Genomic DNA, 27,931 nt, shown 5'->3' on the forward strand with positions numbered 1-27,931 from the left:
TGAATACATCTCCACATTTATCCAGGTCATGCATCAGCTCCCACCTCCAATACATTTTCTTTTCAAAGATGCAACAGCATTTCTTGCCTGGATTATTGTACTGGCCCCCATTACCAAGCACTAGAATTATCTTCCAAAAAATGCAAATCTGACCAGCAATGCCCCTGCTGAGAACCCCTTACTTGAAACTCCATGTCCACATGATTGAAGCCACTGTTACTCTTCCCTCAAGGATCATTCCTTCTACAAATGCTTTCCTGACCCCCTCTTCCTAATGACACAGTCTGTTGTTCTTCTGAAGCACCTCTAACATTTATTCCACTTGTTTACTCACCTCTGTTGTCCACTCAACTGCACATACCTGAAGGTAGGGACTGGTTTATTTGTCTTCAAGGTGCTGGCCAGAGGCCTTGTACACACAGGGAGTTCTAGCAGTAGTACTTGCTGAATGACCTAAACCCAGCCTTGATTCTATAGATGTGAAAACTGAATCCCAGAGAAGCTTCAAGTAGCAGAGCCAGAAATAGAACTTAATGCTCCTGACTCTTATCTCAACCTGCACCCTCACTTTGGCAATGTTACTTTACCATGTCCTATGTAGTTATTTAAAAAGGCTCTCCTCACATTCTGTAGCTGTTAAAAATGACCCAAATATCCATCAAGTGGTGAATGGATAAACAAAATGTGATACATTCATACAATGAAATATTATTCTACCATAAATAGAAATGAGGTTCTGACACATGCTACAACATGGATGAACCTCAAAAACATTATGCTAAGTGAAAGAAGCTGGATGCAAAAGACCACATATTATTCCATTTATAAGAACTGTCTAGAAAAGGCAAATCTCTACTGACAGAAGGCAGATTAGTGGTTGCCTGGGACTAGGGGTTGGAATGGAGAGTGACTGCAAAAGGGCATGAGGGATCTTTTTGGGGTGATAAATGTTCTAAAACTGGATTGTGGTGATGGCACAACAGTGTAAATTCACTGAACTGTGTACACTTAAAATGGGTAAATTTTAAGGTATATAAATTATACTGCAATAAAAAAAATTTGTTTAAAAAGATGGTTATAAGCAGCTCATAGTAAGAAAACAACAATCATTCTAGCCCAGCACTGTCCAACAGAAATATAATGCCAGCCACATATGTACTTTTAAATTCTCTAGTACATTAAAAAAGTAAAAAGAAACAAGTAAAATTAATAACTTCAGAGTATTCTATTTAATAGATCCACAATATCAGCATTTCAGTGTGTAAGTGGTATACAAAAATATCAGTAAGATATTTTCATACTAAGTCTTGACACCCGACATGTTTTATACTTTCAGCACATTTCAGATTGGACTAGCCATGTTTCAAGTGCTCAGCAGCCACATGTGGCTAGTGGCTACCAAACTGGACAGTGCCGTTCTAGATCATTAAACTTAAAATGAGATTATAAAACCCATACACTGATTGTTATATCAAAATTTACATAGAAAAATAACAGATGGGAAACATAACAAAATGTGGAGGAAATAGAGATGATCACTATATTTCCATTTTCTGGAAAGGGGGCAGGTTTCTTTTATAATGAAAATAAAACTTACACTATATAGCTATAAAAAAAAATGGTTTTCTTCTGCCAAAGGGGAAGGGGGGAGGGGGTGGGCTAAAGATAGATCCTGGGGGAGCTTCAGCTGGCTAAACTGCAGGCTGCCAGCATGAGAATATGAAAATCAGATGCCTTGGATTGAGGGGATACTGCCAAGTCCAAAGAGTCTGGAGATGCTGGGAACTACCTATAGGAGGGGCAGGGTGGGGGTGGGGTGAAGCAGCAGCTGGCCAGAGAAGCTGGTGAGCCATGAGCAGGACAAATGCTGTGGAGCTGGAAGCAAAGAGCACACGTTTAAAAATCTGTAATAAATTTTTCTTAAAAAGAGTTAAGGATTAAATAGTTACGCGCACGCGCGTGTGTGTGTGTGTGTGTATCTTGGCTGTCTAAATCTTTAAGGAGAATCCTCTTCTACTCATAATTTTCTTTGGCACTGTAGGCAAGGACTAATGCTGTGCTATGTGTCAGGAAGAATGGACTGTGAGGAAGTCAGACCCAGTGTCTACTTACGAAGAGCTGAACTGGAAGGGCCTTTGATCATCTCCACCTCTCGAGTCCAGTAATTCTTAAATGGGGTGAGGCAGTGATGGAAAAGGATACCTGCCATCCCCCTACCACTCTGCCACCTCAAGTGGAAGAAGGCTGCCTGAACTGTTGTAGGATACACTTCCACTAATTCCCTAGATCCCTCAAGGCTTGGTTAAGTATCACTAAAATAGCTAATAAAAAAATACTACAGGGTATGTAGTATATCAAAACAAGGTGAAGGCAAGAAACAATATGGGTGAGAACCACTGACCTAGTCCAAAGCTCTACTGTACAGGTGCTCGGGGATCTCAAGGAGACATTAATTCAATATGTACTGACCGCTTACCACATCCTATGCATTAGACCAAGTGGCAGGGCAGCCAAGGTGTTGGCAGGGGGTGGGGGGTTGAAGGGAGTGGGGAGGAGTAGTAGCACAGAATAAGACTCAAAGTACAGGTGGACGATGTACCAATTACTACTGACCCTACAGGACTGTTGATCAGGCTGTTTTAAGATCTACACCAGAAAACTGGCTGATGCTAATGCTTGAAAGTTTCTTATAGGCAAGCCAGATTGTATACCCAGCAAAACATTTTATAGTGTGGGAGAGAAGTCCACAGAGGAGGAGGATAGGTTCAGTCTAGGACTCTGGGTTCAACTTTATTTTAAATGTTGACATTGGCACTTTTTTTTAGAGGTTACTTCCCCTCCAGCTTTACTGAGATATAGCTGATAATACCCTACAAGTTTAAGGTGTACAACATGTTGACCTGATACACTTATATATTGCAAAATAATTACTACCACAGAACTTTTGACCTGTTAAATAAGTAAAAAGACCTACCCATTGCTCCCAAAAGGGCTACTATATGGAACATGTCAGAGACTGCTAGTTGCCCCCCAATATTCATTCTCACCCTCTCTCACAACACTATGAATTTGTAACTGGTACATGACCATCTGGAGTAAGAACCACATTTTCCAGTCTTCCTTGTAACTAGACATGGCCACGTGACTAAGCTGTGACTAACAGGAGATGAATGGAAATGACGCGCGTCTTGCTCTGTCCTTCTGCCACTTCCCTCTCCTACTGGCTGTCATACAGACGTGAAAAGAACCATCCTGAGGTGTTGCCCTCAAACACATGGCCCAGAGCGCTCACCATCACATCATGTATCTAACTATTGCTATGTGAAGTCTCTATTAGAGTTGTCGAATAAAGATAAAAGAGGAATGAGAAAGAAGCACGGGTAGATTCCAGATGAACACCACCACCATAAAGGACATCGCTACACCATTCCTACCCCTTGTCCTTGTTTCCTGAGCACTCACCGGCACACCATGGGACATGAGGGTATTGGGATTCATGAGGGTGACAAGTTGGTGCAGGAGGTCAGGCTGGCTATCAAAGAGCTCAGGTGTCAGCTTCTTCATCACCTCTTCCAAATGTTCTGCTGCAAGTGAGGGTACCCCATACCAGGTCTTCGGCTCACCCCTGGCCATGTGGAAAGGGGACATATGGAGTGGTCACACACATGGTCCTCAGGGGGCCTACCCTGCCTCCCCAGCTTCCCAGGGCCCCCGCTCACCAATGGAGGTAGTTAATGGAGTAACTCCAGTGATCCTCAATATGCCAGCAAAAGGCTGAAAAGACCATGCCCACATAGAGCCAGGGCACCTTCATGCCAGAAATATCTGCATTGATGTGGCATAGTACAGACTGCTCCAACACTGGCATCACATTCAGGTTCCAACCACTGGTAGCATACTCCTGTCAGGTTGGGTATTTATGGATAGGGGAAGAGGGTTATACTAAGGAACCGAGAGCTTTAGCCCAGGGAACCTTAATTTTGAGGTCATAGACTTTTTTTTAATTTTTTTTAATTTTTTAACGTTTATTTATCTTTGAGACAGAGAGAGACAGAGCATGAACAGGGGAGGGGCAGAGGAAGAGGGAGACACAAAATCCGAAACAGGCTACAGGCTCTGAGCTGTCAGCCCAGAGCCTGGCACAGGGCTCGAACTCACGGACGGCGAGATCATGACCTGAGCCGAAGTCGGCCGCCCAACCGACCAAGCCACCCAGGCGCCCCGAGGTCATAGACCTTTTTGACACATCTAAGAAATATTATAGACATTCTCCACCTCCCACCCACCCTCCACCAAATACATGCACACAAAATTTCAATTCGCTTCGATTTTAGCAAGTTTTACAGATATACTCACCCACCAAAATACCTGCAAGTTAAAGGCCCCCGCATTGGACCAAAACGCACCCTTCTCTTGAGGTAGGCCTGGGCCCTCATTTTTTTTCCTGCACATACAGTCTCAGTCCCTGAACACTTCTTATGAATGAGCCAGGCACCCTGCCAAGTATTTCATATACCTTCTCATTTAATTATTACAAATTTGTAAGGTAGGTACTATCCCCATCCTACAAAGTAGCCAATCTCGTGGCTAGAGATGCCATTCCAGATACTAGGCTGTGTTCTTTACATGTACCATCTTCATCTAAATCTCACAGCAACTCTATGAGGCAGGCATAATGATCCCCACCCAAAAGAGATATTGAATGACCTGCCAAAGCTCACACCACTGACATATAATCATGAATCATCCACTCACCTCCTCCTCAGGGGTTAGGTGCCGCTTACTGTCACTGACGGGGAAACCGCTACCAAATTCTTTGGAATGGATGTCAGCCCCATACTCAACAGTCACATCTTCCTCAATGCTGTTTACCAACCGCCAGAACTCCTTCTCCACGAGTTCTGTGGGCACCATCTGGAGAACAGGGGTAGCAGATGACCATGGCCCCAGTGACTCAGGAGAGCTAAGACCACCAGGCACCAACACCTACGACCCTAGCCCTGACACTACCCCAGCCCTCCATCACCTACGTGCACAGGCATGTTGAAGTAATCGGCTTTAAAGGAGTCAGCCATCTCGCCAAAGCTCTGCAGAGTGTATTCCCGGGTAGCCTGCTCAAAGCCAAAGGCTTCAGGGGGGCGCTTACACTCCTGAAACCCAAAGGAGAACATGTCACCAAGGTAGAGGGCACAGGGGTGGAGATTCCTCAAAAGCGGAGCTGGAATATGGGGTAGGAGCAGGGAACAAGAACAGCCCTAGGTCTGCACTCAAGGCCCCTGAGGCAGACCTCACTTTATAGCTCCACCTTTTTCTCCTAGCACCTCAGCTTAGTCTTTTCATTCCCCACATGCACTGCGCTGCCATGCTTTTGCTCTTTTCTTCCTTTAGGACTTTACTACCTAAACCATGAACTCAGACTTAAATATGCTATCCTATATTCTTCTGCCAATTTTTTCACTTGGGCTAAAATAGGAGTTTAAGCAGGGTGTGTAAGGAAGCTTTCTTAATGCCCAGCCTGGAACTACAAGCCTGAGAAAATGGCACTGAATGTTCTAGTAGCTGAGGATGGAAAACGAAGGCACTAGCTCCTACGCTGTCAAACCCTACACTATTCCTGTTCTTTAGACTGTCTCAGAAGACAGGATGTTGAGTCTACCTCACTTTGTACCTATGTTCATGGTTTTAGATGAGAGCTGTATGTATCCCAGAGTTAGACTCATGTCTGAAAAATCAATGTCAATCTGGTCCACTGGCCCACAACCACTTAAAGAGAGCCAAGCAGAGCTGACAGCCTTCATTGTCGATGATACTACTGGCGTCCAAACTCCTCCCTGAAGGAATCTCCACCACTACACCAAGGCCATTATGCACTGCCCCGGTCTCTTTCCTCAGCTGTGTGTGTGCACATGCACACCTAGTCTCTATGACCACAGCTGAGTCCCTAAGACAAGAGACCATCCACATTTGCTCTCCAGAAACCCACAGAGAAATGTAGATGAGTGCCCAGAATTTGGATGAAGGTAGAAAGCTCATGAAACAGACCTGACAGACAGACCAGGCCTCTCAGCCCTCACTGCTGCTTCAGATGCTCTCCTTACTTGTCCCTCTTGCACTAGGTACATTTGCCCCAAATACTCTTGCTCCAGCATGCCTCCATTCCCAGGTTTAGAAAGCCTGCCCATCTCTTCTAGTTAAAGCCTATATCACTGCAAACCAATCAAATTACCAAAACAAAAGGAAAACTAAGTATTATAACCATATGATGGACCCCCCAAAAGAAAAATTAAATCATACCCATGAATAAATTTAATATAGAAAATGATCATAAAGTAGCAAATGAAAATATACAGTAAGAGCCCAAACTTGTTAAAGGTAGTTATATATATGCAACAACAAAAAGATGAGAAGAAAATATACCAGACTATTAACAATGGTTGTCTCTAGATGGTGAGATGATAGGTAATTTGTCTATTTTCCAAGCTTTCTAAAAAAAACAAAGAATAAAAAACTTGGAAATCAAAAGAACAACTTTTTCTTCATATTCCTGTTCTCCAAATCTCATTCCTGACACATTCCCTGATTACTACCCTTAGTCATCTTCCTCTCCTCTGAACTTCTACACCTCAGAGTTTCTAACACGTAATTTAGCATTTGACTATACATCAGCACACCATGTGTCCAATCATGACTCTCACTGCCCCAGGTGGTCTGGGAGCTCCCAGAGGACATAAGCAAAGGCTAAGTCTCCTCCTCTTCTTTCTCCTAACACTCTGCCCAGCCTAGCCCCACGCTGGAACCCAAAATATTAAACTGTGGCTGAACTAGGAAGCTGTTCTCAATAAGGCCAGATAAAGGAAGGCAAAAATACCCTATGGGGCAGACATGAGCTGGGGCTGGGAAGGCCTTACCGCCATGACACACTTTGGGCACCTCCAGACACCCTTGGGAATCTCAGGCAGAGGAGGCAGCAGGCAGAAGATGTGGTAGTTGTCATCACAGCCATCACACAGCAGAAGCTTGTCATCCTCATCCCCTCGGGAACACATCCGGCAAACATAGGACTCGATCTGCCAGGGAAAGGAGGCAACAGTTCATCAATCTAAGCCCTGTCCAGCCTTCAAACTGTCCTCCAGACAGTACTCTAATCCACATAACTATCCAATAGAAACCCACCATGCTTGCTGGCTAGATTAGTCATAACCCTGTGACAGGCTAGTCATGCTAGTTCTGGAGTTTAACTGTGTGCACATACCATCTCCCCAAATAAACTGGTAGAGCTGTGAGAGTGGAGTCTTTATCATTCAGTCATGAATCTCCCATTTTTATTCATTCAACAAACACTGAGCACTTATGTGTTCAACACTGTGCTGGACTCTGAAGTACAGCAATGAATAAACATGGTACCTGCCTCCTAAAGGCATACAGTACTCCAGAGACACATATTCATAAAAATTAAAGGGCAATGTGGCAATTGCCAATATTGGCCCATGAAGGGTACCATGGGAGCCTAGAGAAGGGAGCCCTCAAATCAGCCAGAGATAAGGAGGGATAGCCTTGAGGAAGGACTTCACTGAAAAGGGGACACTTGACAGTGACATTTGAAACTGACCAAAACCTGAATGCAAACTGAAGTCTGGCAATGGGGCAGAGCACAGGGGGAAACTTCCAGGCGGAAGAAACAGCATGTGCAAAGGGATGGGGGCAAGAAAAAGCATGGCGCATCTCAGGGGAAAAAACGAACATACCTACAAGTAGTTCAGTGTGGCTATAGCAGAGGAGTGAGGTGGGCAGTGCTGGGGAATGAGGCTAGAGGTCAGCAGGGACTGGATCATGCATGGTAATGAGGAGCTTAGCCTTTATCCTGAAGCAATGGAGAGGGAGTCTCCTTCTTTGGACCCTTCCAGCACTTCATGTTGACAGCACTTGATCACCCTTTCTTGTCCTCTGTTCCATGTGAGTTGGCCTTGTTTCCCCAATTAAGTGAGCTACCTGAAGGCAGGGCCCACCAGGCCCACTTTTCTGCTTAACGCAACCTGGTCCAGAGCCATGCTGGGGAAATGCTCGTTGAAGGGATGAGAAGCAGAGCATTAAGAAGTCAGGGCTGGGTCCTTACAAACTGGGCATTGCTGTGGTTCCTCCGCAGTCTCATGGTCATCTTGGTGCAGGGCTCTGGGCTGTGACTCAGCTCCTCCTTGCTCTCCAGGAAGGTCTTAGGTGAGGTTGACTCCACCTTCACATCCCCGCCTGACTCCTCCTTCACCACTACGGTGGGGGGACACTCAGGCCCTTCCTTATCTGGGAGAGGGAAGAGTGGCTCTAAAGTACAGGTCTAGAACAGTCAGGGCCCCGCCTCCTCTCCCCAGGCGAAGCCACCATCCTTCACACTGCCCCCGCCTGTCAGGCCTCACCTTTCTTCCGCAGAGTCTTATCCTTGGCCATGAGGCCCAGGCCCATCATCTTGGGGCCTGCCCCATAGATCTGTAGCTTCTTCAGTTCCGGATTCTTTTCAATGTCTTCTTCCGTGGGTTCCGGCTGGGAGAAAAAAAGGAAATGAATCAAGCCTGCTATCTGAGGCAGACTGCCCATCCTAAAAGAACAATAGCTTGGACTATATATCACTTGAGCTCATGCCAGGGACTAAGGCAAGGGCAGGCCTGGGCAGAGCTGCTTTTTGGAGACTAGGGTTAAGTGAGCTCCCCCCTCAGCCCTCTCTTGGAAAAAAATTAAGATGCAATTTGTTTTCCCAACTGTAAAACAAGAATATTAACTTCTACTTTACAGGGAGGCTTACAAAGAGTTTTGGGGATAACATATATAAAGAAATCTAACAGTGTTTGACACTACCAATAAATGACAGTGACTAATACGATCCACTAAATGACATGCTTCGGTGAGCCCAGGGACAATGTCTATCTTATTCTACTGTATCCCCAGTGCCTAGAAGAATGTCTGGCACACAAGCTTCTGCCTAAAGCTAGGATACAGGTATAAGGGAAAAGAAGAGTTCTACCCCTACGAGCAGAGTGAGTCAGGAAAGAACAAGATAGGCAAGAAGGGCCGACATAGAAAAGATATTGTACGAGGAGATCAAGACCCAGCTCAGAAGCTGCAGGGGGGCACACTTCTGCTCAGAACTCAGCGAGTGGAGTGAAGAAAAGTGGAACAGGGAACAGAACTCTGGTCAGAGGAAGGGAGAGGACTCCCACTTCCAAAGCTCTGAGTTAGAAGTGAAGTACTCACATCAGGCTGCAGTCTCTTGGCCCGCCGGCCATAGCTATTGAACTTGGAAGGTTGCACGGACTGTCGAAGGGGGATACTGTGGGGTTTGTATTCCTTGTCCTTTTCCTCATTATCAAATGGACGTGTGTTGCACTGCTGGGGACAAGTGAGGAGTAAGGGTGAGGGTATGGGGCCCTAAACCCCAACAATGACTTCCCTCTACCCTTACCCAATGGCAAACCAAGCTGTGGCTGCACCCACATGGCCCACACCAAAAGGCCATGCTCAACTGGTCGTTACCAATGACACCAGCACACAGTTTGAGAATTCTTTTCTTGCCTTTGCTTAGGTCATTCCTCCTTCAAACCACCTCCCCACAACCATCTCCCTAACTAAATCAGATGCCATCTCTTCCCAGACCTCTCCAAGTCCAAAATGTCTCTCCCTCTTTGGAATTACTTTATCAGTTAAAACCTTGTTATATTGGATAGTAGGCTGGCCCTGTGGGCAACTCCAGGACCTCTGATCCTGGGCAGCATGGAAGAGAATAAGCACCACTAAAAAAGGGTAGAGTCTAGCTCCCAGGTGTCCAGTTCTCTGAACCAGTTCCATTAAGAGCCAAGTGTGGGAGATCTGCATCTGGTATGGGGGGGAAAGCCTTTTTCCACCCCAGCCTGGCATCCTTACCACCAGGTTGGCTCCAGACTGGTACATCTCATAGGGGTAAACGATGCGTTCATAGTGGGAGCGTAGCAGGGAACCAATGTTTTTGCCTGGTGGGTAGTTGAGGCGCTGGGCCACCCGGGCCCACCGACGGTCTTTGCAGATGGCTTCATAGCCACCTTCCTCCACCACGATCTGCAGGGACAAGCAGGAAGGGATGTGGATGTGCTGTGTGTATGTACATGAGGGGATAGGCCTGCAGAAAGGGAAATGAGGACAAGTCCGGCCCCTCACTTCAGTGAGGACTATTCCCTCCTTCTACCACCACCACTCAGATTCAAATTGCAGTAGGAGACACCAAGAAGTTCTGACAACAGCTCATGTGCTACCAGGCTGTGCCCTTCCACTGCAGCCTAGAGATCTAATATCCAAACCAAGGGAGCCCCCAGAGTACCAAGGATATTAAGGGGTGGGGGGGGGGGTTTGAGAAAAACCTTCTCTTACTTTGCTGAGGCTGTAGAGGTCCAAGATCCGCCGTTCTACATTGGGAATTTTTAAGGAGGAGCCCTGGATTTCCCAGAATTTGGCAATCTGGTCCAAATAGTTCAGCTTCACTCTTGTCTGGGCCTGGAGAAGAAATTGCTCAAAGAGGATGGCCTCCCCCTCCACCTGAGCCCCATCTTCTGGCCTAATCTTAGGAGAGAAGAACGTGTACAGAGCAGCCCACCATCCAAGGCCTCTCCCCGTGAAATGGATCCCAAACTCTAGGCAGTGCTTAGCCCACCTCTCTCGCATCTCTGCCACCTTCTAGTCAATAGGATAAGCCCAAGGTTCCAAAACAGAGAGGGTTAGGTCACAACAGCTCTCTCAATCTCTTCGACAGGGCTGTGTGAATATCACCATTCCTGTTACAGACAGCCTCTGTTTCCTTAAGTCACAGAGCAGGTATCAAGAGATCTGAACATCAAATAACTTAAGTTTCAGCTTGTTTCCTGCTATTGATTTGCTTGTATAGCCTTCTATTCTCTGAAACTCCATTTTCTGATTATAAGGGGGAACTAACATAACTGCCCAGTCCACTTACTCCAGAAGGGTGGAGTTATGAGAGAAACAGTGAAGACCCTCTGGAAACTCCAGAACTGTATCTAAGTTCTAGGCACGTTTCAGATTGAAGGCTCCAAAAGCACATTTACCTCTTCTTATGCACCACAGAACTTGTCCCATGGTGGCTGAAGGCTGACAGTGCATGTTGGAGACAGAATGGCCTAAAGAACTAAGAGACAGTATACCAAAGCAGCACTGGCACCTGACCAACCCAGGACCCGATGTGGGCCAAGTATCCTAGGAACAAGGCATGTACCTTGCTTGCTTCCCTGAAATCTCAGTGACCCAAGAAAGGCTCCCCAAAGCTCTAAGTCTAGAACCACCTTGCCCTGGTCAGATAGCCTAATTCTATGGAGAACTAGATAAGTCACTACCATTCACCGCCTTGCTCAGATCCCATTATAAGAACAGAAACAGTTCTATTTCATAGATGGGGAAAACTAAGGTCTATTTGTGGAAAGAAACAACCTATGGCTATTTAACTGCGGAAACCTGGAAGAGACTAGCAACTCTACTCCCTCCATCTTAGCTTTCCAATCTTGGCCTCTTCATTGCTCCTCCCCATCAACAGCCAGCACAGTATCTCTAGAAAACCTGCCCTTGTCCCATGCTAGGTGACACCTTGCACTAGCTGCACCTCCATAGATCCATTTCTTTAGGATCCATTTCTTTAAGGAACTTATACCCCATTCATGAGATGATTTTTTTCCCCGACCAGGACAGCTCCTAGACTGACCCTACAACAGTGGTTCTCAATGAGGAACAATTTTGCTCCCTGGGGGGATATTTAGCAATGCCTGGAGACATTTTTGATTGTTATAACTGGGAAAAGGTATTACTGGCATCTAACAAGTAGAAGCTAAGGGTACTGATAAACATCCTACAATGCATAGGATAGTCCCTCCATGACAAAAAATTATCTGGGCCAAAATGTCAATAGCATCAAGGTTGAGGAACTGTAGTCTAGAAACAAGGAAGCTTTTAGGTCATAAGTTTCCAGTAGGGCCCAATACACTCCCCCTCCCCAGGGCATCTAGTAAGGTTTATGGATACATAATGAGAGAAAAAGGTGGTAACATAGTTCTCAACTGTATCTTCCCTGGGAAACTCCAGGATCTTCCTAGGAACTGGTTTCAAAGCACACACTCTCATTATCCCAGGGCATTCTCAAGCCCTTAGTGGAGAACCTCACCAATCCATGCACAGAGCCTGGAACAGAGCCTGGACTTCCTGTACAGAAAAGGGAGAGGGAAAAGCCTACCTGCCTGACCCCTGTCCAAGTTTATAACCATTCTAGCCTTGATAAAGACCAGTTCTTGTGTTGTTCCTGCCCCTCTACCTCATGTCCCACCTCACCAAGCCCCATAGAAGGCAGGCCAGAAGCACAGGATTGTGGATGAATTGGATAATGAGACCACATTCAGCTGGCCAAGCATGAAAGGGCTCAGCCAACCCCCTATTTCCCTTTTGTTGACTCAGTTACAGTAGGCTGGCTGACAGGGGACTTTCAGAAGTAGCAAACCTTTAGGGAAAGGGACGTCCCTAGTCTTTGAGCTATCATATTAGAGATCCTAAATGCTCCTGCTCTTGGTTATACACAGAGCTCTAAAGCTTCCTCTATGACCTCCATGCAACTTCACAGGAGAGAGAATAAAGGCATAGTCAGGTAAAGCACCTTAGCTCAAGAAGGTATGAGGGAAGTGGAATCGGAGTTCACATATCCAACCCCGCCACCAGCTGCTAGTCTTCTCACCTCTAGTTCATTCAGCCTCTGGATTCGGGGAGTAAACCTGAAGTTGTCCACTTCTACAGCAAAGGGTGGCTGCCAGTCCTGGGGGGTTACACAGAGGGGAAAGGGAGTTGAGTTATTCCAGCACAGTGCAAGGCCAGAGGGCACCACAAGCAGCTCAGCACCCCATTTGTTCCTTCCCAGACCTCTAGCCACCCCAGGCCCTTTAACTTGGCAAACACCCAACCCACTACCTGCCCCCCAGAACTCACCACAGGGCCCTAGAAGTCCCTCAAGTCCATACTCAATGCCCCAAGCATTGAAATTTCTCCTAAGTCCCTCCAACAGTACAGCACCAGGATTTCAAGAAAGAGAGAGATGGGGCCCAAAACAGCTGACCTCAAACTCTCCCTACATCCACATTAACTCCTTGTTCCCCAGGCATGTACTGTAGGACACAGTCTGGAAGTACTGGTAAGCACAGGGATCTGGAGTCAGAAGACCAGGGTTCATGTTCTAGCTCCACTACTTACTAGCTGTGGGATTTTACTTTTCTGAACCTGTTTTCTCATCTGTAAGGTGGGAATATGAACACTTGCCCTGGCTTCCTCATAATACTGATACGGCAAATTAAATTGGTTTTCAAATGAAAAATGTTATTCAAAGGAGTCATCCTTAAGACCTGGTATCTTAAGCTAACTCCACCACCTAATATACACGTAGGGTAGCTCAGCTCCAATTCTGCCAGGATTTAAAGGTTCGGGCCTTTAATGTCTTCTCTCAGTTGAAAGGGCCTGAGACATGTGCTGTAGGGAAAAGCAAGGGATGGGGAGCAAGAATCTGCATCATTCACCCAGTCTGGAAGGCTTCCTGTGGGTCCTCTCTCAAACACCTGCCTGGTACAGGAAAAGGGGGGGGGGGAAGCAGGGGAAAGGGTTAGTGATGGGATACCCAACCATGGTCGCAAAGAATAGGAGAATTTGAGGAGAAGAAAGTTGCGGAAGGATAATGGAAGTGGGGGGTGACTGCCATGCCAAGTTGTGGCTTGTTGTGTCCTACCAAAGGGTAACTGTGGGGAGCCCCTCCCTGATGGCCTTTTCTCCAAAACCTCCCATGCAGTCCTCTCCTCCCCAAAGCCCTAGCTCCTGCTGGGGTGGTAAAAACCACCCAGAGTAACCTAGACCAATGCTCTCATTTTATGAATGGGGAAAGTGAGGCCCAGATATGAATTGTGATTTCTCCAAAATCACATGCTGATTTAGTGGTAGAGTCAAACTAGAACCCAGGTCTTCAGACCTCCAGTCCAAGGCTTTGTACAACACCAGGATACCAGTGTTCATACACACATGCATACATACGGAAGTGGGGGGTAGTAAAAGAGAAGAAAAAGCTGTTGGCCTTTTCTGCACACACACTTTTAGAAAAGAGGCCAGAGGACTCTTACTTGCAGGCACACATATTCCCCTCAATCCCCCAACCCCCCAGCCGAAGCAGGTTTGCAGCAAACACCTGGGGCTCAGTGAAGCAGAGGCAAATTAAAAAAAAAGAAAAAGAAAAGAGAGAGAAAAGAGACTAAAATGGTATGGCTCAAGCCCAGACAAGCTCCTCATGCCCTCTTGCCACCCACCAGTAGGGCACTCCCCTTAGCGCAGGTAGAAAGGTACTCAAACCCAAAACTCCAGGAACCCTTCTTTCCTGCTGAATCAAGTTCTGGATAAGAATAAGCACAGCATCAAGCAACCGGACAGGAAATGGCAGAACCGAATCCTAGAGCAGGAGCTGTGGGTGCAACAGATAGCTGGGGAAGGTCCAGCAAACCCCCACCCAGCTCTCCCTGGAACCTACGAGCTCCCTCATTCTGCCTTCAGTCTCCTACTCCTGTGTGCCAAACACACCCGTATTATTAGGATGGTGATAAAAAAGTTGGCTACCCAATGCAGGAAGCAAGAGCCTTCCAAGATCCCCTGGGTCTACTCCAGGGTACCAACACTCTCCTCCCACCCACCTTCCCCAAGAGCAGCAGTCAACTGTCTAGCAATTCAAAGCCCAAATCGCCCTTCCTCAGGCAAACCTCCAATTTCCAAGAACCCACCCATACACAGGTTCCCACCCTGGGCTGAAGCACCACTTGGGCAAGGGCTTCGAATTCCAGCTAGATGGCCTGGCTGCCTAAAGGTGGCGTATGAGCAGCTCTACAAGAGGAAAAAACTGAACAAAACCAGAGAGACTAGGTCTCCTGGATTTGAGGAAAGTACACTGTTGGGGTAGAGAAGCATAACAAAAGATGGCCTCCTGCAGGTCACACACACACTAGGGATGTGTCACTTTTCCCCTTCCTGGTCCCCCAAGGAAGGGTATCAACACCTGCACAAGGCCAGCCTGCCCAATAAGTCTAAGGCAGAAAAACAGAAATTCAGGCCTCAGCTACCCTCTGTGTCAGATACGATTCCTTGCCTGCTGGGCCACTTCAGGGAGTGCCTTCTTGAGGCTGCCCAGGACTCCAGCCTCTCCTTTCTGCTAGCCTTTCTGACTTCTCGCTACCAAATGCCACTCCTTCACCATGAACAAGGATACCTCAAAGATCTATGGCCAGGCTCCAACAAGGGAAAAATTAGTATACCCAACACCTCCCAAAAGATCCATTTGAAACTAGCCTAGATCTGTGGCTGAACACCAGAAAACACCAAGATGGACAAGGAGGCCTGTGGTGCCCTCCTCAGGTGGCAGTGAGGCTTCCCATCCTGTTTCAGCCAGGAGACACCTACTCAAAAACACCCTGTTCCAAACTCAATTCCTGTCCTTGGAATCCCAAGTGGTGACTGAACAACACATACCATCATTTCTCCTCCATGCCAGCAAGGTGGCAGCCTATCCTAGCCCTTGGGGGACTTCTCGCGGCCCTGAAGCCAGGCCTAGGAACAAAGATATGCCCTTTGTCATTGACCTCTGGAAATCAAGTGTTCTAAAGGAGACAGACTTCCATAGCTCCATTCTGTTTTGGGGAGTCCAAGAATACCCTATCCTCTGGGACCTGCTACATCCTGGGACAGAACACAGTACAAAATCTTCTGAGAAGGACTCATACCCCACCGTCAAGTCGGCTGGTCCAAGCCTACCCATAGGAGCCAGGTCTGGGGGGGTGGGGGGTGATGTGCAGGGAAGGATATTGCCTTCAGCTAGGAAAAGAAGGAGACAATTCCCTAATCCCATCTCAGGGGAGCCAGATAGAACATTCCCTGTAATAGAATTTCCTGATCTACTAGGCCAGGACATTATCTTAGATGGATTGGCCTGACAGGGCGTGAGTAAATATGAGTCAACCCACATAGGAGCAAACCAATGACCACATCAAACACCTTCGCAGTCACAATAATTACCACTTATCTAGCGCCTACTACACAGAGACTCTACCTAGCTTAATCCAATTCTCAAAATAAGCATTCAGGGGACTCAATTCACAGGCTCAGAGAGATTAAGTTACTTGTCCAAGGTCACACAGCTAGTAAGCTTCACAGTGGAATTTTGAACTCAGGTCTGTCTCCCTTTAGAGCTGTGATCTCTCCACTACAGCACATTGCCTGCCTCGAGGGAAGTGATGACAACAAACGAAAAAAAGGCCTTGTTTGGTACAGCCTTGACCTGGGTGGTCCGGGATAACTGAGAGATGTGTAGATACCTCTCTGAACTCTCCCGGGTCCACTAGGCATCCCCGTTTTGAACCTCACCAGGAATGAATCTGAAAGGCGGAGTGAAAGTGGGGATGGGTCAGAGACCCAGGTCCCTTGGGGGCCTCACACCGCTAGAGGACCCCTGGCCCCACATCATCCTTGCTCCGACCCGCGCCACATCCACAACGGTCCCAGCCACCCCCATTTCTCCACACCTCGAGCTGCCCTCCGCCCCAGAGTTCTCCACCAGCTACGCTAGTTCTTCATCCCTGGCCTCGCCGCCGGCGACCACGGACCCCGGGACTTACCGCGGGTGGGCGGATCTTGCAAATGCCCGACTTCTCGGCGATGGGCCGTATTTTCGCGATGTAGCCAAGAGGGTCTCGGAACTCGGCCCAGCTAGGCTCGAACACCGGGCACTCCGGCGGCGGTAGGAAGTCGTCGGACCCCGGCTCCATGGTGGGCCCTAGGACTTGGAGGGCTCGGACCGCCCTTAAGGACTCATGGCGGACACCGCGGTATGAAGCCGAGGCACTGCTCGGGGACTAGGCCCTAAAGCGGGGCGGCCGCCGCCCGCCGAGGGCCTTGGGGGGCGTGTAGCTGCCACGCTCTGAGAGGCTCAAGCTGGCGCTACTGCTACCGCCTCTTCGTCCTGCCTCGTTCCTTCCAAACTCTGCCGCTGCCTCCCAACTACCGCAGCCTTCACCACTACAGTTACCTCCCAGCCGCCGCGGCCTTCGGCGCCGCCGCCGCCATCTTGGTTTGTCAGCGTCTCCTCCCCCTACCTCACCACAACAAACCGGATCCCTCCGCGGTGTGTCCCTCCGAGCCTCGTATACCTTGCGTGAGGCCAAGCTCTCAGAAACTTTCATCCCATGGAGACCTAGCTGAATCTGCAGGCATGGGTTCCCTATTTGGAAGCAGGGACGCAAAAGTACCTCCCAGACTGAGAGCAAATAGTCCACCACGGTGGCGGACGAGCAAACCGCAATTCTACTGTCGGAACCTTTTTCCGGTGGACCGGGGGCGCACGTTTAAAGGCCAGTGATGCGCATGCGCGTTATGAAGAGAGACCGGAAGAGGAGCTGGCGTTAGTGGGTGGTGGGTCCAAATTGGCTCTCCCCTTTATGACCTCAGCCCTGGCGCGAGCCCCGCCCCAACATTTTCTTCTCCAGGGTCTTTCCGGTGTGGGCCTCAGAAGGCGGCTTTGGGTGCCTGCTGGCATGCAGGTTGAGGGAGACGTGGGAGTTCCCAGCTCTAGGCGCTGACACCACTGGGGCTTTGAAAGAAGGAAGACAAGATGTTGCTTACCCCCTGGGAATTACGGATTTTTGGAATCCTGGGTCCCAAGGAGAGAAAGGAAATATTTATTTCATCCAAGGTTATGTGTAGAGGCCTCTCAGAGATGGGGGCTTCCATTCATACCCCCCAAAGAGTCATTGTCCGTCAGCATTTTAATGAACACTTTCAAATGTTCTGTATGCACTTTTATTGTGTACACATTTGTGGAAGGTACTCCTATAAAATAAGCCTAAGTGTATATATATTTTAACTGTTGGATGTTTAGCAACAGCATATTTACCGCCTACTAATGCCTACCGTATGAAACACCTACCATTTGTAAGCCTACAGTGTACTTATCAAACATTGTGTACATGGGTTGTATTTATTGTGTATAGCCCTGTCATATGAATTTGAGTACCTGCCATGTGTATATCTACTATTGTGTGCATGTTCATTGAGCAGTTTACGAATAGGTTTATGGCAACTAACCAGTTGCATGCATCAAACCAGTACTTTGCCCACACATCAGGCATCTGTTGCATTTGAGGATTATGTTATACATGATTGTGGGCCTATTGCATACAGTTTGGACACCTACTATTCACACATTAGAGTACTTGTGTAAGTGCTTATTTTGTGTTCCCCCATTAGATTGAATTCCTTAAGGGCAGGGACCATGTGGCTTTATACATCCTTAGCACTTGGCATGGTAAGCAGTAAATGTTGAGTAAACAAAAGAAAAATGAATGTATATTTTTGAGCATCCTTAGTATATATTGACTAAAATAATACATACTCTTTGCAAACACTTTCTGTGTATATTAAACATCTGTTATAAGCTTAAATATGTTTGAAGCAGGGAACAGTTAACCGTTCCTAATCATATACCATGTCCCAGTTAGGTACATTATTCTGCCTACTTCAGGACTGAGCTAAAGACATCCTATCTGTAGAGCGGTGCACACCAGTAGGCGCTCACACCCTAGGGTCAGATAGGCCTAATTATTTCACTTATTATTAATCTTTGCAATTTCCCTTAACCTTTGTCCTGGGAAAGATGTAGGTCAATTTACCCATTCTATAGATGAGGAACTAAATTCTAGAAAGATTAAACAACTTGGCCACTGTTACACAGGAAGTTGCTACCTCCTGGTCAAATGTTCTTCCTATTATTTTTCTCACCAGGAATAGGATGGGGCAGGAGAAGGGTAAGGAGAATGCAGAAGGTGGGAGATATGCCAAATCCTAGGCTAAAGGAAGTTCAGCTTTTCCATCTAGATGCAGCTCATTGAAGGGCAAAGAACATGAACCAGGAGTCAGGAGACCAGGTTTGGGGTCCTAGCTCAGCCTTCTCTGAGGTCCTTAGCCCAGACGCCATCCCCACCATCCCAGAAGGGCAAATGGAAATTGCATAGAGTCTTTGAAGCCAGTCAGATCTAATTCATTCATTCACAAATATTTATTAAATTCCTCTTATGCACCAGGCACTTTTCTGGGCCTGAGAATATAATGGTGACCAAGACAGACATGGTCCCTGCTTTCCTGAAGCTGACATTTACCAACTGAGATCTGCAAAGTACCTCATTTCCTGTAGCCTTTATTTTCTCACTTATCCAATGAGGCTCTATAATCCTTTCCTCACAGGGCAGTTATGAAGATGAGAGATAATGATAACTGCCGTTCATCAAGGGCCAACTGCTATGACATTGGTATTGTTATCCTTGTTGACATTGGTATTGTTATCCTTGTTTTACAGATAAGGGGACTGAAGCTCAGGGAAGCTTACCAAGTCATATGGCTAGTAAGTGGAAGACCCAGAATTCAAACCCAGGTCTCTCTGACTGCTGTAAAAGTCTCGGATGGTGCTCCCCACACCCACCCACCCCCAGGCCCAATAAAGTGCTCAGGAAACGGGTTCCTTTCCCAACCCTTGGGTCTTGCTGGAGATAAATCTGCATCTGGGAACTGCAGAGTTAAGAATTGGGAAGCATCAGGGAGCCCACCCTGGGCTGGGGGCTAGGTTGGCCTCACCTACCCACCTGAAGAGAGAGTCTGGCATGGAGCTGGTGCAGGGCAGTGATTGGAGCCTTGGCTGGGCTCTCGACCACACTCATCCAATCCAGGTTTTCTGGATGAACAGGATGAGAGTGACTTTGTACCTCACTTTTTTGATTTGTAAAATAGGGTCCCTTCTAGTGATGTAGGTATGAGCTGTGAGTTCTAACTAAATAGCTGTGGAATCCATCCATCCCCTTCTCATGCCATTTTCTAATCTTCTATCCCCCTGAGAGCCATTTATTATCTCTAGCCTGGATTATTAAAAGAGCCTCCTAAAGGCATCAAGGTATCTGTGTGAACTCATGGATACATACATACACATAATATATATTCAAAATAATGATAATTCCAAATGAATTATGATAGTGGATTATAATTCATTGAAGAGTGAAATAAAAATTCATGACTCCACACTGATATACATAAATAAAATGAGGGAAAGGGGAAAGCTTTTCCTTAAAGGAAGGATGGAGTAAGAAAATCATCGACAGATGCTCAGACTTTTTCCAAGTAAAAAAGTAAACTCTTAAAACACACCTATAACCCTAAAATCTTGGCCCAAATCTTGGTTCCCAAATGCCATTCTCCACTAAAAAGGACCAGGGCTCCTTGGGTAAAGTGGCTTATTCCAAGACTGGGGCAGGGAAAGTACATGATGGGCCTGGAGCATCTTGTGGTGCCAGAAGATTAGGAAATGCTCAAAGAAAGTTGGAGACTGACCAAGAGGATATAGGAGCCAGCTTGGAGGGCCTCCTGCTGGCCACATCTGGGGCATTTTTGAACATCAAATATTAATGTGTTATAACCCACTGAATACAATAGACAACCAAAAGTCCATGAGGAGATAAACAAATACATGTAGAAGAAGGGAAAGCTTTCCCTTATAGTGGAGAGCCAACTAATCCATGTCAAAGGAATGGTGGCGTTTGAAAATCACCATTTGGCAACTTGGAGAATTGTCATTGAATACTAAAACCTGTGAGTGAAAGTTCGAGGAGAACAGGATATTTGCATAATCTCAATGTAGCTCTCCACAAGTTTCTCATTTATTACAAAGGGAAAAACAGTAACTTTACAGTGGGGACACTATACAGGCTAATGTATCCCTAGGCTCTTACTTCAGGTCCTCATGAGGCTCTGGTGAAAAAAACCGGTTGGCAACAGAGGAGTGAGGGTACACTGACTGCCAGCCTCTTTGCTTTGGGATATGCTATGCCTACCACCTGGGCTTCCCTCTCCCATTCCGTTCTCAGTATGCCACTAACACATCACACACTCACATACATCACACACTCACAGGCCTTTGTACACACTGCTCCCTCTGACACATGCCCTTCTTTACCAAGATAACTCCTACTCACTTTTCTTTTCTTTCTTTCTTTTTAAGTTTTTATTTACGTAATCTCTACACCCAACATGGGGTTCAAACTCATGACCCTGAGATCAAGCGTCCCATGTTCTTCCAACTGAGCCAGCCAGGCGTCCCCACCCATGCCACTCACCTTTCAAGACACAGCTAATAGGGCAGTTCCCTCCTTGCCCACCAATCACCCACGCCGACCCCAATTTGGATTTTTCCCTTCTTTGCTCCCCCCACACGTGCTGTGCTCCCTTCAGGGACTGTACCTATTGCATGGACATTATCCCCAGGGACATTATCCCAATGTACATTCCTGAGGGTCTTGTCCTGAACTAATATGGTAGCCACTACCTACATGTGGCTATTTAAATTTAAATTTAAAAATTCAGTTCGTCAGTGGCACTAGCCACATCCCAAGTGCCCAGTAGCCACATGTGCTAGGGGTTACTGTACTGGACAGCACAAATATAGGACATTTCCATCATCACAGACTTATTGGACAGCACTGGTCTAGGACAAAGACTCTGTGAGAGTCTAGGACCTTTGTCCTTTGTTATGTGTTGTCCCTCCCCATCTACGTCCCCAAAGAGACTGGCAGTAGGACCTTTGAGAGCCGGATAGCCACTAGGCTTCTTGTCTTCAGGCCCTCACAGAAATGGGGAGGTAAGGAGCCAAAGTACCCCTCCACAGTCTGGATGGTGAGGTGCCGGGAAGTGGGAGAGGGTGGGACAGGGACAGTCCAGTGAAGGGTAGAGGGGGGAACATCAGAAATATCTGGAGGAGGCATGAGGAGGTCCCAGGGGGACCAAAAGCTTGGTATACAGGTTGCACCAATCAATAAGCTAACCAATGCAAAGATACCTAAGATTTAGCTTGGAAAGAACTATTCATTCAAATCAACAAAATTTCAGGGTCATCTATGCTGTGCAATGCTCTGGACAGAGATGATTCAGACCATTGTCACCCTTGAGGCCTGGTGAGGAAGAAAGGTAATGACATGAAGGATCTCAGAGGACATGATCAAGGGCACGCTTTGTAAGGGATGGGTCTTTTAAGCTCATCTAACAACAGTGAGAAAACCAGAGATATTGGGGGGGCACCTTTTCTGGGGGTGGGGCAGGGAGCAGGAAGGCACAGGTAAAATAGAGTCTGAAAATTACACACAGGCCTTTTCAGGGAACAGTGAGTGGGTGGTCAAAGTGTGGGCGAGGAATGAGGATTAGGAGATTGGTTGGGGCCATGTGGTGGAGGACCTCCAATGTCAAGACAAGGAGTTTGCTTTCGTTTCTGTAGGTGGCAGAGAACAGCTTACTGTGCGTCTGGCAGGAGGGAGACATTTCATATGCATCTGTTAACAATTTCCCTGTGAGATTATTATTCCTATTTCACAGGTGGAAGGCCAGGCTCTGAGGGTCTAGGTGACTTGCCAAAGGCAACACAGTCAAGTCTGTGACTGAGCCAGGATTTGAGTGCTAAAAGCTAAGCTTTGGGAAGACAAAACCAGCATGAAGTTGAAGGTGGGAGAATGGGGCGTGACTAAAGGCAGTCCAGCTTGGCCCACCAGGGAAGAAACCAAAGAGAAAGAAAGAAAGAAAGAAAGAAAGAAAGAAAGAAAGAAAGAAAGAAAGAAAGAAAGAAAGAAAGAAAGAAAGAAAGAGGGAGGGAGGGAGGGAGGAAGGAAGAGAAAAAGAAAAAAAAATGCTGGAGCACTTGGGCACCTGGGTGGCTTAGTTGGTTACGTGTCCGACTCTTGCTTTTGGCTCAGGTCATGATCTCACAGTTTCATGAGTTTGAGCCCCGTGGCTGACTCTGCAGCACAAGAGCCTGCTTCGGATTCTCTCTCTCCCTCTCTCTGCCCCTCCCCACTTGCACTGTCTCTGTCTCCCTCAAAATCAATACATAAACTTAAAACAAATTTTTAAAAAAAATGCTCATTGGATTTCATTCTGAAACCTCCACATCTAAGCTCCTCCAACGCTCAGGTTGGGTCCTGGAGGCGGCATCAAATGGTTAGATGGCCCCAGCTGCTTCTCTCACTCAAATGTGCATATGAAGAAGAAAACAAAGGCCTCGGTCCAAGCTGCTAAAGAGTGGGGCCATACAAACCATTCCCTCTTAGGTGCTATTCCAGGCCATACAAACCATTCCCTCTTAGATGCTATTCCAGACTCTAAGAAAGCACCAAACATATTTACTGACTGCTGCTTCTGGGGACCCTGCTAACCCTAACCAAGAGCCAGTGCTCTGGCCCACTCCTACTGGGCTCTCCCAAGACCCAGGACATAACTTGTGGTGCTGAAAACATGTTCATTTCATAGGGAGGCAGTTTGGGGGGACTGGCCTAGAAATCAGGAACCCCCATCTCGACTTGCTGTGTGGCCTTGGAAAAGACCCTTCCCTTCTCTGGACTTGTGTCCTCCCGTGTAAACTAAAGAGAATCCAGCTATTTGCTATCTAACAACATAAGTATATACACAAAAGAGTTCTTATGATGTATCCAGCCCCTGGCTTCCTGGCCCAGGTCACCTACCCCCCTACCCTCAAGGACAGAAACATGGCCAGCCTTGGGCAGTGGGGAGGGCCCCAGGGCAAAGCCAGGCAGCCACAAGAAGGGTAAGCACAGATGGCACAAGAGCAGAAGGAAGTATCCCACCTGTGAAAGGAAGAGCAGGGAACTAACCTCCCAAGCACCTACTCCATGCTGTCTGCTTGATATCCATTACCGCCATGTCATCATCGTTACTCCATGTGGCAACGGCTTTATCACCTCAAGGTTTAAATTAAGAAAACTGAGACCCAGAGGGTGCTTCTCCTGAGTGTGTGTGCCTCAGAAGGGAAAACCTCAGGACTGGAACTGGATCAACTCCAAAGCCCACACCCTTGCCACTGTGGTCCATTAAGGAGCTGAGAGAGGGAAATCTCCCTCATCCCCACCTCCCACCCAACCAAAGCATCTCACCCACCCAGTTGCCTGAGCTGCTACCATTAACTCCTCACCTCCCTGGGCTAAGGCTTCTCTCTCCAGGGGCTCCACCCTGGGGGAGGGGGCATAAGTAGGAGGCAGAGGCGGGAGGTGAGCACAAGGTCTTTTATGAGGCATCAAATATACATTCTTATATACAAGGAGGAAAAAAGACAATGCCTGAACCCCAGCTCCTCTCCATACAGCCCCTCCCACTGCTGCCCTCCCCCACCCCCAAGCCCCTGGGTCTCTGGACCTTTATACAGCCAGGGTCTGTCTGTCTGTACTGCAGCCCATGGTAGAGGGGGGAGAGGGAGGCAGGAGCTGAGAAAGGAGCTGGATGTACGGGGCAAGAAGAGGAGCTGGGGCTTGTAAAAAATATATTTATAATAAATAAACAGGGCTGTAAAGGGGGCTGGAGAGGCAGCAGAGATTTTGACGGACAGAAGGACTCAGGCATCCTGGCTCCCAGCCCCTGCTCTGATGGCTTCAATCTGCCTCAGGAAGGACATCTTGGGCTTATGGTGGCCCTCTGGGAGCGTCTCTCCCCAGGGCTGATGCTGGGTGCCCTGCTCCGGCGAGGTGTATGTGGGCAAGATCTGTAAAGTGCATTGTCTTCAGTTGTAGGAGGGGTCAGTGTAAGGGAATGGGAGGGCATGCAATATGGGTGAGGGAGGGCAGTGCCCTTCTCATCCCAGACCTGAGCACCCCCTCCCCAAACCTGTCTGGACTTTTATCAGGGTAGGAACGTTGCCGTGAGAGGCAAGGTCCTGAAGCTGAAGTGGTCTGGGCTGGGGCCCACTGGAGAGAGGACAGAGGCTGGCTCTGGAGAGGAAGCACTGCCCATTTGGGGGCCAGCGTTAGTGGGGACCCACCGAGTGCACTGACAGCCCTGTTCCTCTGGCAGGTTGAGAGACACATGAAGGAGTTTAGTCAGGCCCTGAGGTCTGAGAGAGGGCCGAGTCAGCCGAGGTTTGGCCACAACTCTACAGAGCTCCCTCCTAGCCCCATGTGGCTAGAGGTGCTCTGGGGAAGCGTCCACCCTTTACTGCTCCTGACACCTGCCTGCCCTTCTCTACCAGCCAGAGCTGATGGGCGCTCACACTGGCCCAGAAGTCTGAGGTCACCTTGGGGATGGGGGTGGGATGGAGACAGGGAAAAGAGGAGGAGGATCTCCAAAAGGTCCTCGCCACTCCCCAGAGCTTGAGAGCCCTGCATCCAGGCTTCAGGTGGCAAGGATCCTTCAATCTGGAAGGAAACCCCATGGCAACTGTTGAGGGTTAGAGGAGGGGTCCCGAGGCAGGGAAGAAGTGGGGAGGAGGACATCTTTATGTGTATATATATTTTGGAAAAACTGGGAACCTCTTGTGGATTCCCCAGACCTCCCTGGGCCCCAGCTCACTCCCTCTGTTCATCAGACCACGGTGCTGATCCGGCTTGGCTTGGCCTTGGGGTTTGCACTGGGTGGGTTGGCCGTGCCAGGGGGCCCAGAGGCGTGCAGCGGGCCATGGGGGGAGGTGGGTGGCAGGGGTGAGTGTGGGGTATGGGGTGAGGGTGGGGGCAGGGGTGGGTAGGAAGGGTGGGGTGGAATGGGTGAGTGCGGTGACAAGGGTGACTGGGGGTGGTGAGGGTGGGAATAGGAGCCTCCTGGTGGCCGGGATCCAGGGCCCCCTGTGGCCCCTGCTGCTGGCATCATCTGTGGGTGGTGGCTGAAGATGAAGTGCTTGGGGCCCTGTTTGTGGGCTGGAGGGTGCTGGGGGGCAGGACTGTACAGGGGCAATGGGGATGTGGGCTGGTGCAGGGGGTGGCGGCCATGTGGAGCAAACTGAGGGTGTCCTCCAGCCCCCCGTCTGGGAGCCCTGCCTGGCCGGCCCAAAGTATAGTGCTGGGGGCCTGGGACTGGGCCATGGGCATGGAAGTGGCGGTGTGGCCCCACAGGTGGGGCTGAGGCGGGAGGTGGTGGAATGGAGCCCAGCTGGGGCAGGGGCGGGGGCTGCTGAGGAGGTGGGGGGAGAGGGGGTTGCTGGGGTGGGAGGTAGGGTGGCGGGGCAGGGCCTGGTCCTTGGCAATACTGGGCATGCAGGGCCTGGAGCTTGGACTGCCCATCAGGCAGCACCCCCAGGCCACCGTGGCTGTGACCATGGTGGTGGTGGTGGTGGTGGTGGTGGGTGGAAGAAGCAGATGAAGAGGAGGCAGAAGCCTGGCCTGTTGGCGGTGGTGGCATCTGGAAGGGCCCCTTGCCCCGCTTGCTTCCAAACAGGGAGCCCAGGAAAGATGAGGAGTTGGAGACCGGTCTCTGGCTCTTGTACTCCTCTGGCGGCGGGGGTGGGGGCGGAGGTGGCATCCTCTGGTGAGGGCGTGGACTGCTAATAACAGACCCCTGGAAGCGGGGAGGGGGGAAAGTCAGGCCAGTCTAGACTTCCTAAACCCCCAACCCTAAACTCCACCCGGTCCCTGAGGGCTGGAACTGGGGAGACAGGAACCCCCATGGCATAATGAAAACCAGTTTAATGGTCCTGTACTTGTACATGGAGCTCCCCAGCTTGCAGAGCTCCTCTGTCACATCCACTATCTCATCTGAGCCTCTGCTGGGAGAGGAAGAATTAGTAGTACCTCCTCCTCATCCCCATTTTGCAGGCAGGGAGAATGTTAGGCCCAGAGGCACAGAGTGACTTGCTCAGGCTCAAAGAGCAGGACTTGGAGGTGAGAGCTTCTCACGGTCCAACTCCAAGGGCATCTCAACTCAGAGTCGGCCCTGGGGTTGAGAGGGGCTAGGGAGAGTGGAAGACAGACTGAGAGACAGGCAGAGTGAGGACAGACAGAGTTGAGGACAGATGGAGAAAGTGGTTGGCTGGGAGAGGCAGCCTCGAGGTTCCCATCAAGGAAGAGGGGGAAGCATCAGGTCCCCTCCTCCTCTGGGGCTCCATGGCAGGGCAGGGTTCATGCAGAGGATGAGTGGGGCAGGAGCTGGCACTTACTTCGATGGTGCTGTCCAGCGATCCCACGCTGTTACGCCGCCCCCGCTTCCCTGCACCCACAAGCAAGGAGCCCAGCGTCAGAGCAGCAACCCCCCCTCCCCACCCTGCTGGGCTCCAGAGCTGGGCACCAGGCCTGGGCCCCTCCCGGGGACAGACACCCCTATTCCCTTTCCCCCGTTGAAGAGGGGAAGGTGGGGAGGAGGAGAGGTGGAGGAGGAGGAGTGAGAGGAGGAAAAGATGGCGAAGGAGGAGAGGTGGTGCTGGAGAGATAGAAGAGGAAAGAGAGGAGAGGTGGAGCAGTGAGAGAGAGAGAGAGGGGCTGACTGTGGCCCCACTTCACACTCCCTGGCCCAAACTCTGGGCTCCACCTGATCTGACCTGGCTCCCAGGCCCCCTGCGGCACAGTGCCCAGGGCTCTGGATAAAGGCCGGGTGTGTGCAGGTGTGGTGGGTGCAGGAGAGGCTGGCGGTCAGTGATAGGAGGCAGAGAGGACACCCGGTCCCACATCTCCCCAGCCAGGGGAGGGGCCCCAAAGACTTGCCTGCATCGGAGAGGTCTCGCAGAGAACTGCTGAGTGCGCCCCGTTTGAGCCCATCGCCTGCCCCATACGTGTCCTCCAGGCTGCTGCGGGCCAGCGTGCCATTCACTGAGTCCTTGGCCCCTCCGGGCTGTGAGGCATTTGGCCGCATCATACCTTTCTGCTTCTCTAGCTCCGCTGGGTGGTTGTGGGGCAGATGGGGAGAGAAGGTCAGGAACAGGAGTGAAAGGCCACTTGGCTATCCCAGCCCTCCAGCAACCTTCCCCATTCTTGCCTGTTCTGTCCCCAGGCCTTCTGCTTTGCCCCCTGGACAGACGGCACATTCCCCCAAAACCTCAGTTCCATCTCTGAAGCCCCCCCACGGCGCC

General features: G+C 49.1%; 2 protein-coding genes across 14 annotated transcripts in view; both read right to left on the bottom strand.

The window, feature by feature from the left end:
- Positions 1 to 17,295, bottom strand: part of KDM5C (lysine demethylase 5C) — a 32,379-nt gene extending 15,084 nt beyond the window's left edge. For 3 of the 12 annotated variants that reach the window (XM_030304620.1, XM_030304618.1, XM_030304614.1), the window contains exons 1-12: positions 16,692 to 17,168; positions 12,740 to 12,817; positions 10,387 to 10,509; positions 9,907 to 10,077; positions 9,241 to 9,375; positions 8,409 to 8,532; positions 8,114 to 8,295; positions 6,909 to 7,067; positions 5,031 to 5,150; positions 4,756 to 4,914; positions 3,720 to 3,901; positions 3,463 to 3,625 (exon numbers count right to left, since the gene is read on the bottom strand). In XM_030304620.1, the coding sequence (XP_030160480.1) occupies positions 3,463 to 3,625; positions 3,720 to 3,901; positions 4,756 to 4,914; positions 5,031 to 5,150; positions 6,909 to 7,067; positions 8,114 to 8,295; positions 8,409 to 8,532; positions 9,241 to 9,375; positions 9,907 to 10,077; positions 10,387 to 10,509; positions 12,740 to 12,817; positions 16,692 to 16,841 (1,746 nt within the window). In that variant the 5' untranslated portion in view covers positions 16,842 to 17,168. Of the gene's footprint in view, positions 1 to 3,462; positions 3,626 to 3,719; positions 3,902 to 4,755; positions 4,915 to 5,030; positions 5,151 to 6,908; positions 7,068 to 7,745; positions 8,067 to 8,113; positions 8,296 to 8,408; positions 8,533 to 9,240; positions 9,376 to 9,906; positions 10,078 to 10,386; positions 10,510 to 12,739; positions 12,818 to 16,691 lie in introns of those variants that run through there. The other 9 variants (XM_030304619.1, XM_030304615.1, XM_030304617.1 and 6 more) reach the window with 7 other exon arrangements.
- Positions 17,296 to 24,158: 6,863 nt separating this feature from the next.
- IQSEC2 (IQ motif and Sec7 domain ArfGEF 2) overlaps positions 24,159 to 27,931 on the bottom strand; it is a 56,826-nt gene continuing 53,053 nt past the window's right edge. The window contains exons 13-15 of one of the 2 annotated variants that reach the window (XM_030305910.1): positions 27,567 to 27,740; positions 27,026 to 27,075; positions 24,159 to 26,427 (exon numbers count right to left, since the gene is read on the bottom strand). In XM_030305910.1, the coding sequence (XP_030161770.1) occupies positions 25,462 to 26,427; positions 27,026 to 27,075; positions 27,567 to 27,740 (1,190 nt within the window). In that variant the 3' untranslated portion in view covers positions 24,159 to 25,461. The remainder of the gene's footprint in view (positions 26,428 to 27,025; positions 27,076 to 27,566; positions 27,741 to 27,931) is intronic. The other variant, XM_030305911.1, reaches the window with a different exon arrangement.

The sequence above is a fragment of the Lynx canadensis genome, chromosome X, assembly GCF_007474595.2.
Source record: "Lynx canadensis isolate LIC74 chromosome X, mLynCan4.pri.v2, whole genome shotgun sequence".
Taxonomy (NCBI): Eukaryota; Metazoa; Chordata; class Mammalia; order Carnivora; family Felidae; genus Lynx; species Lynx canadensis.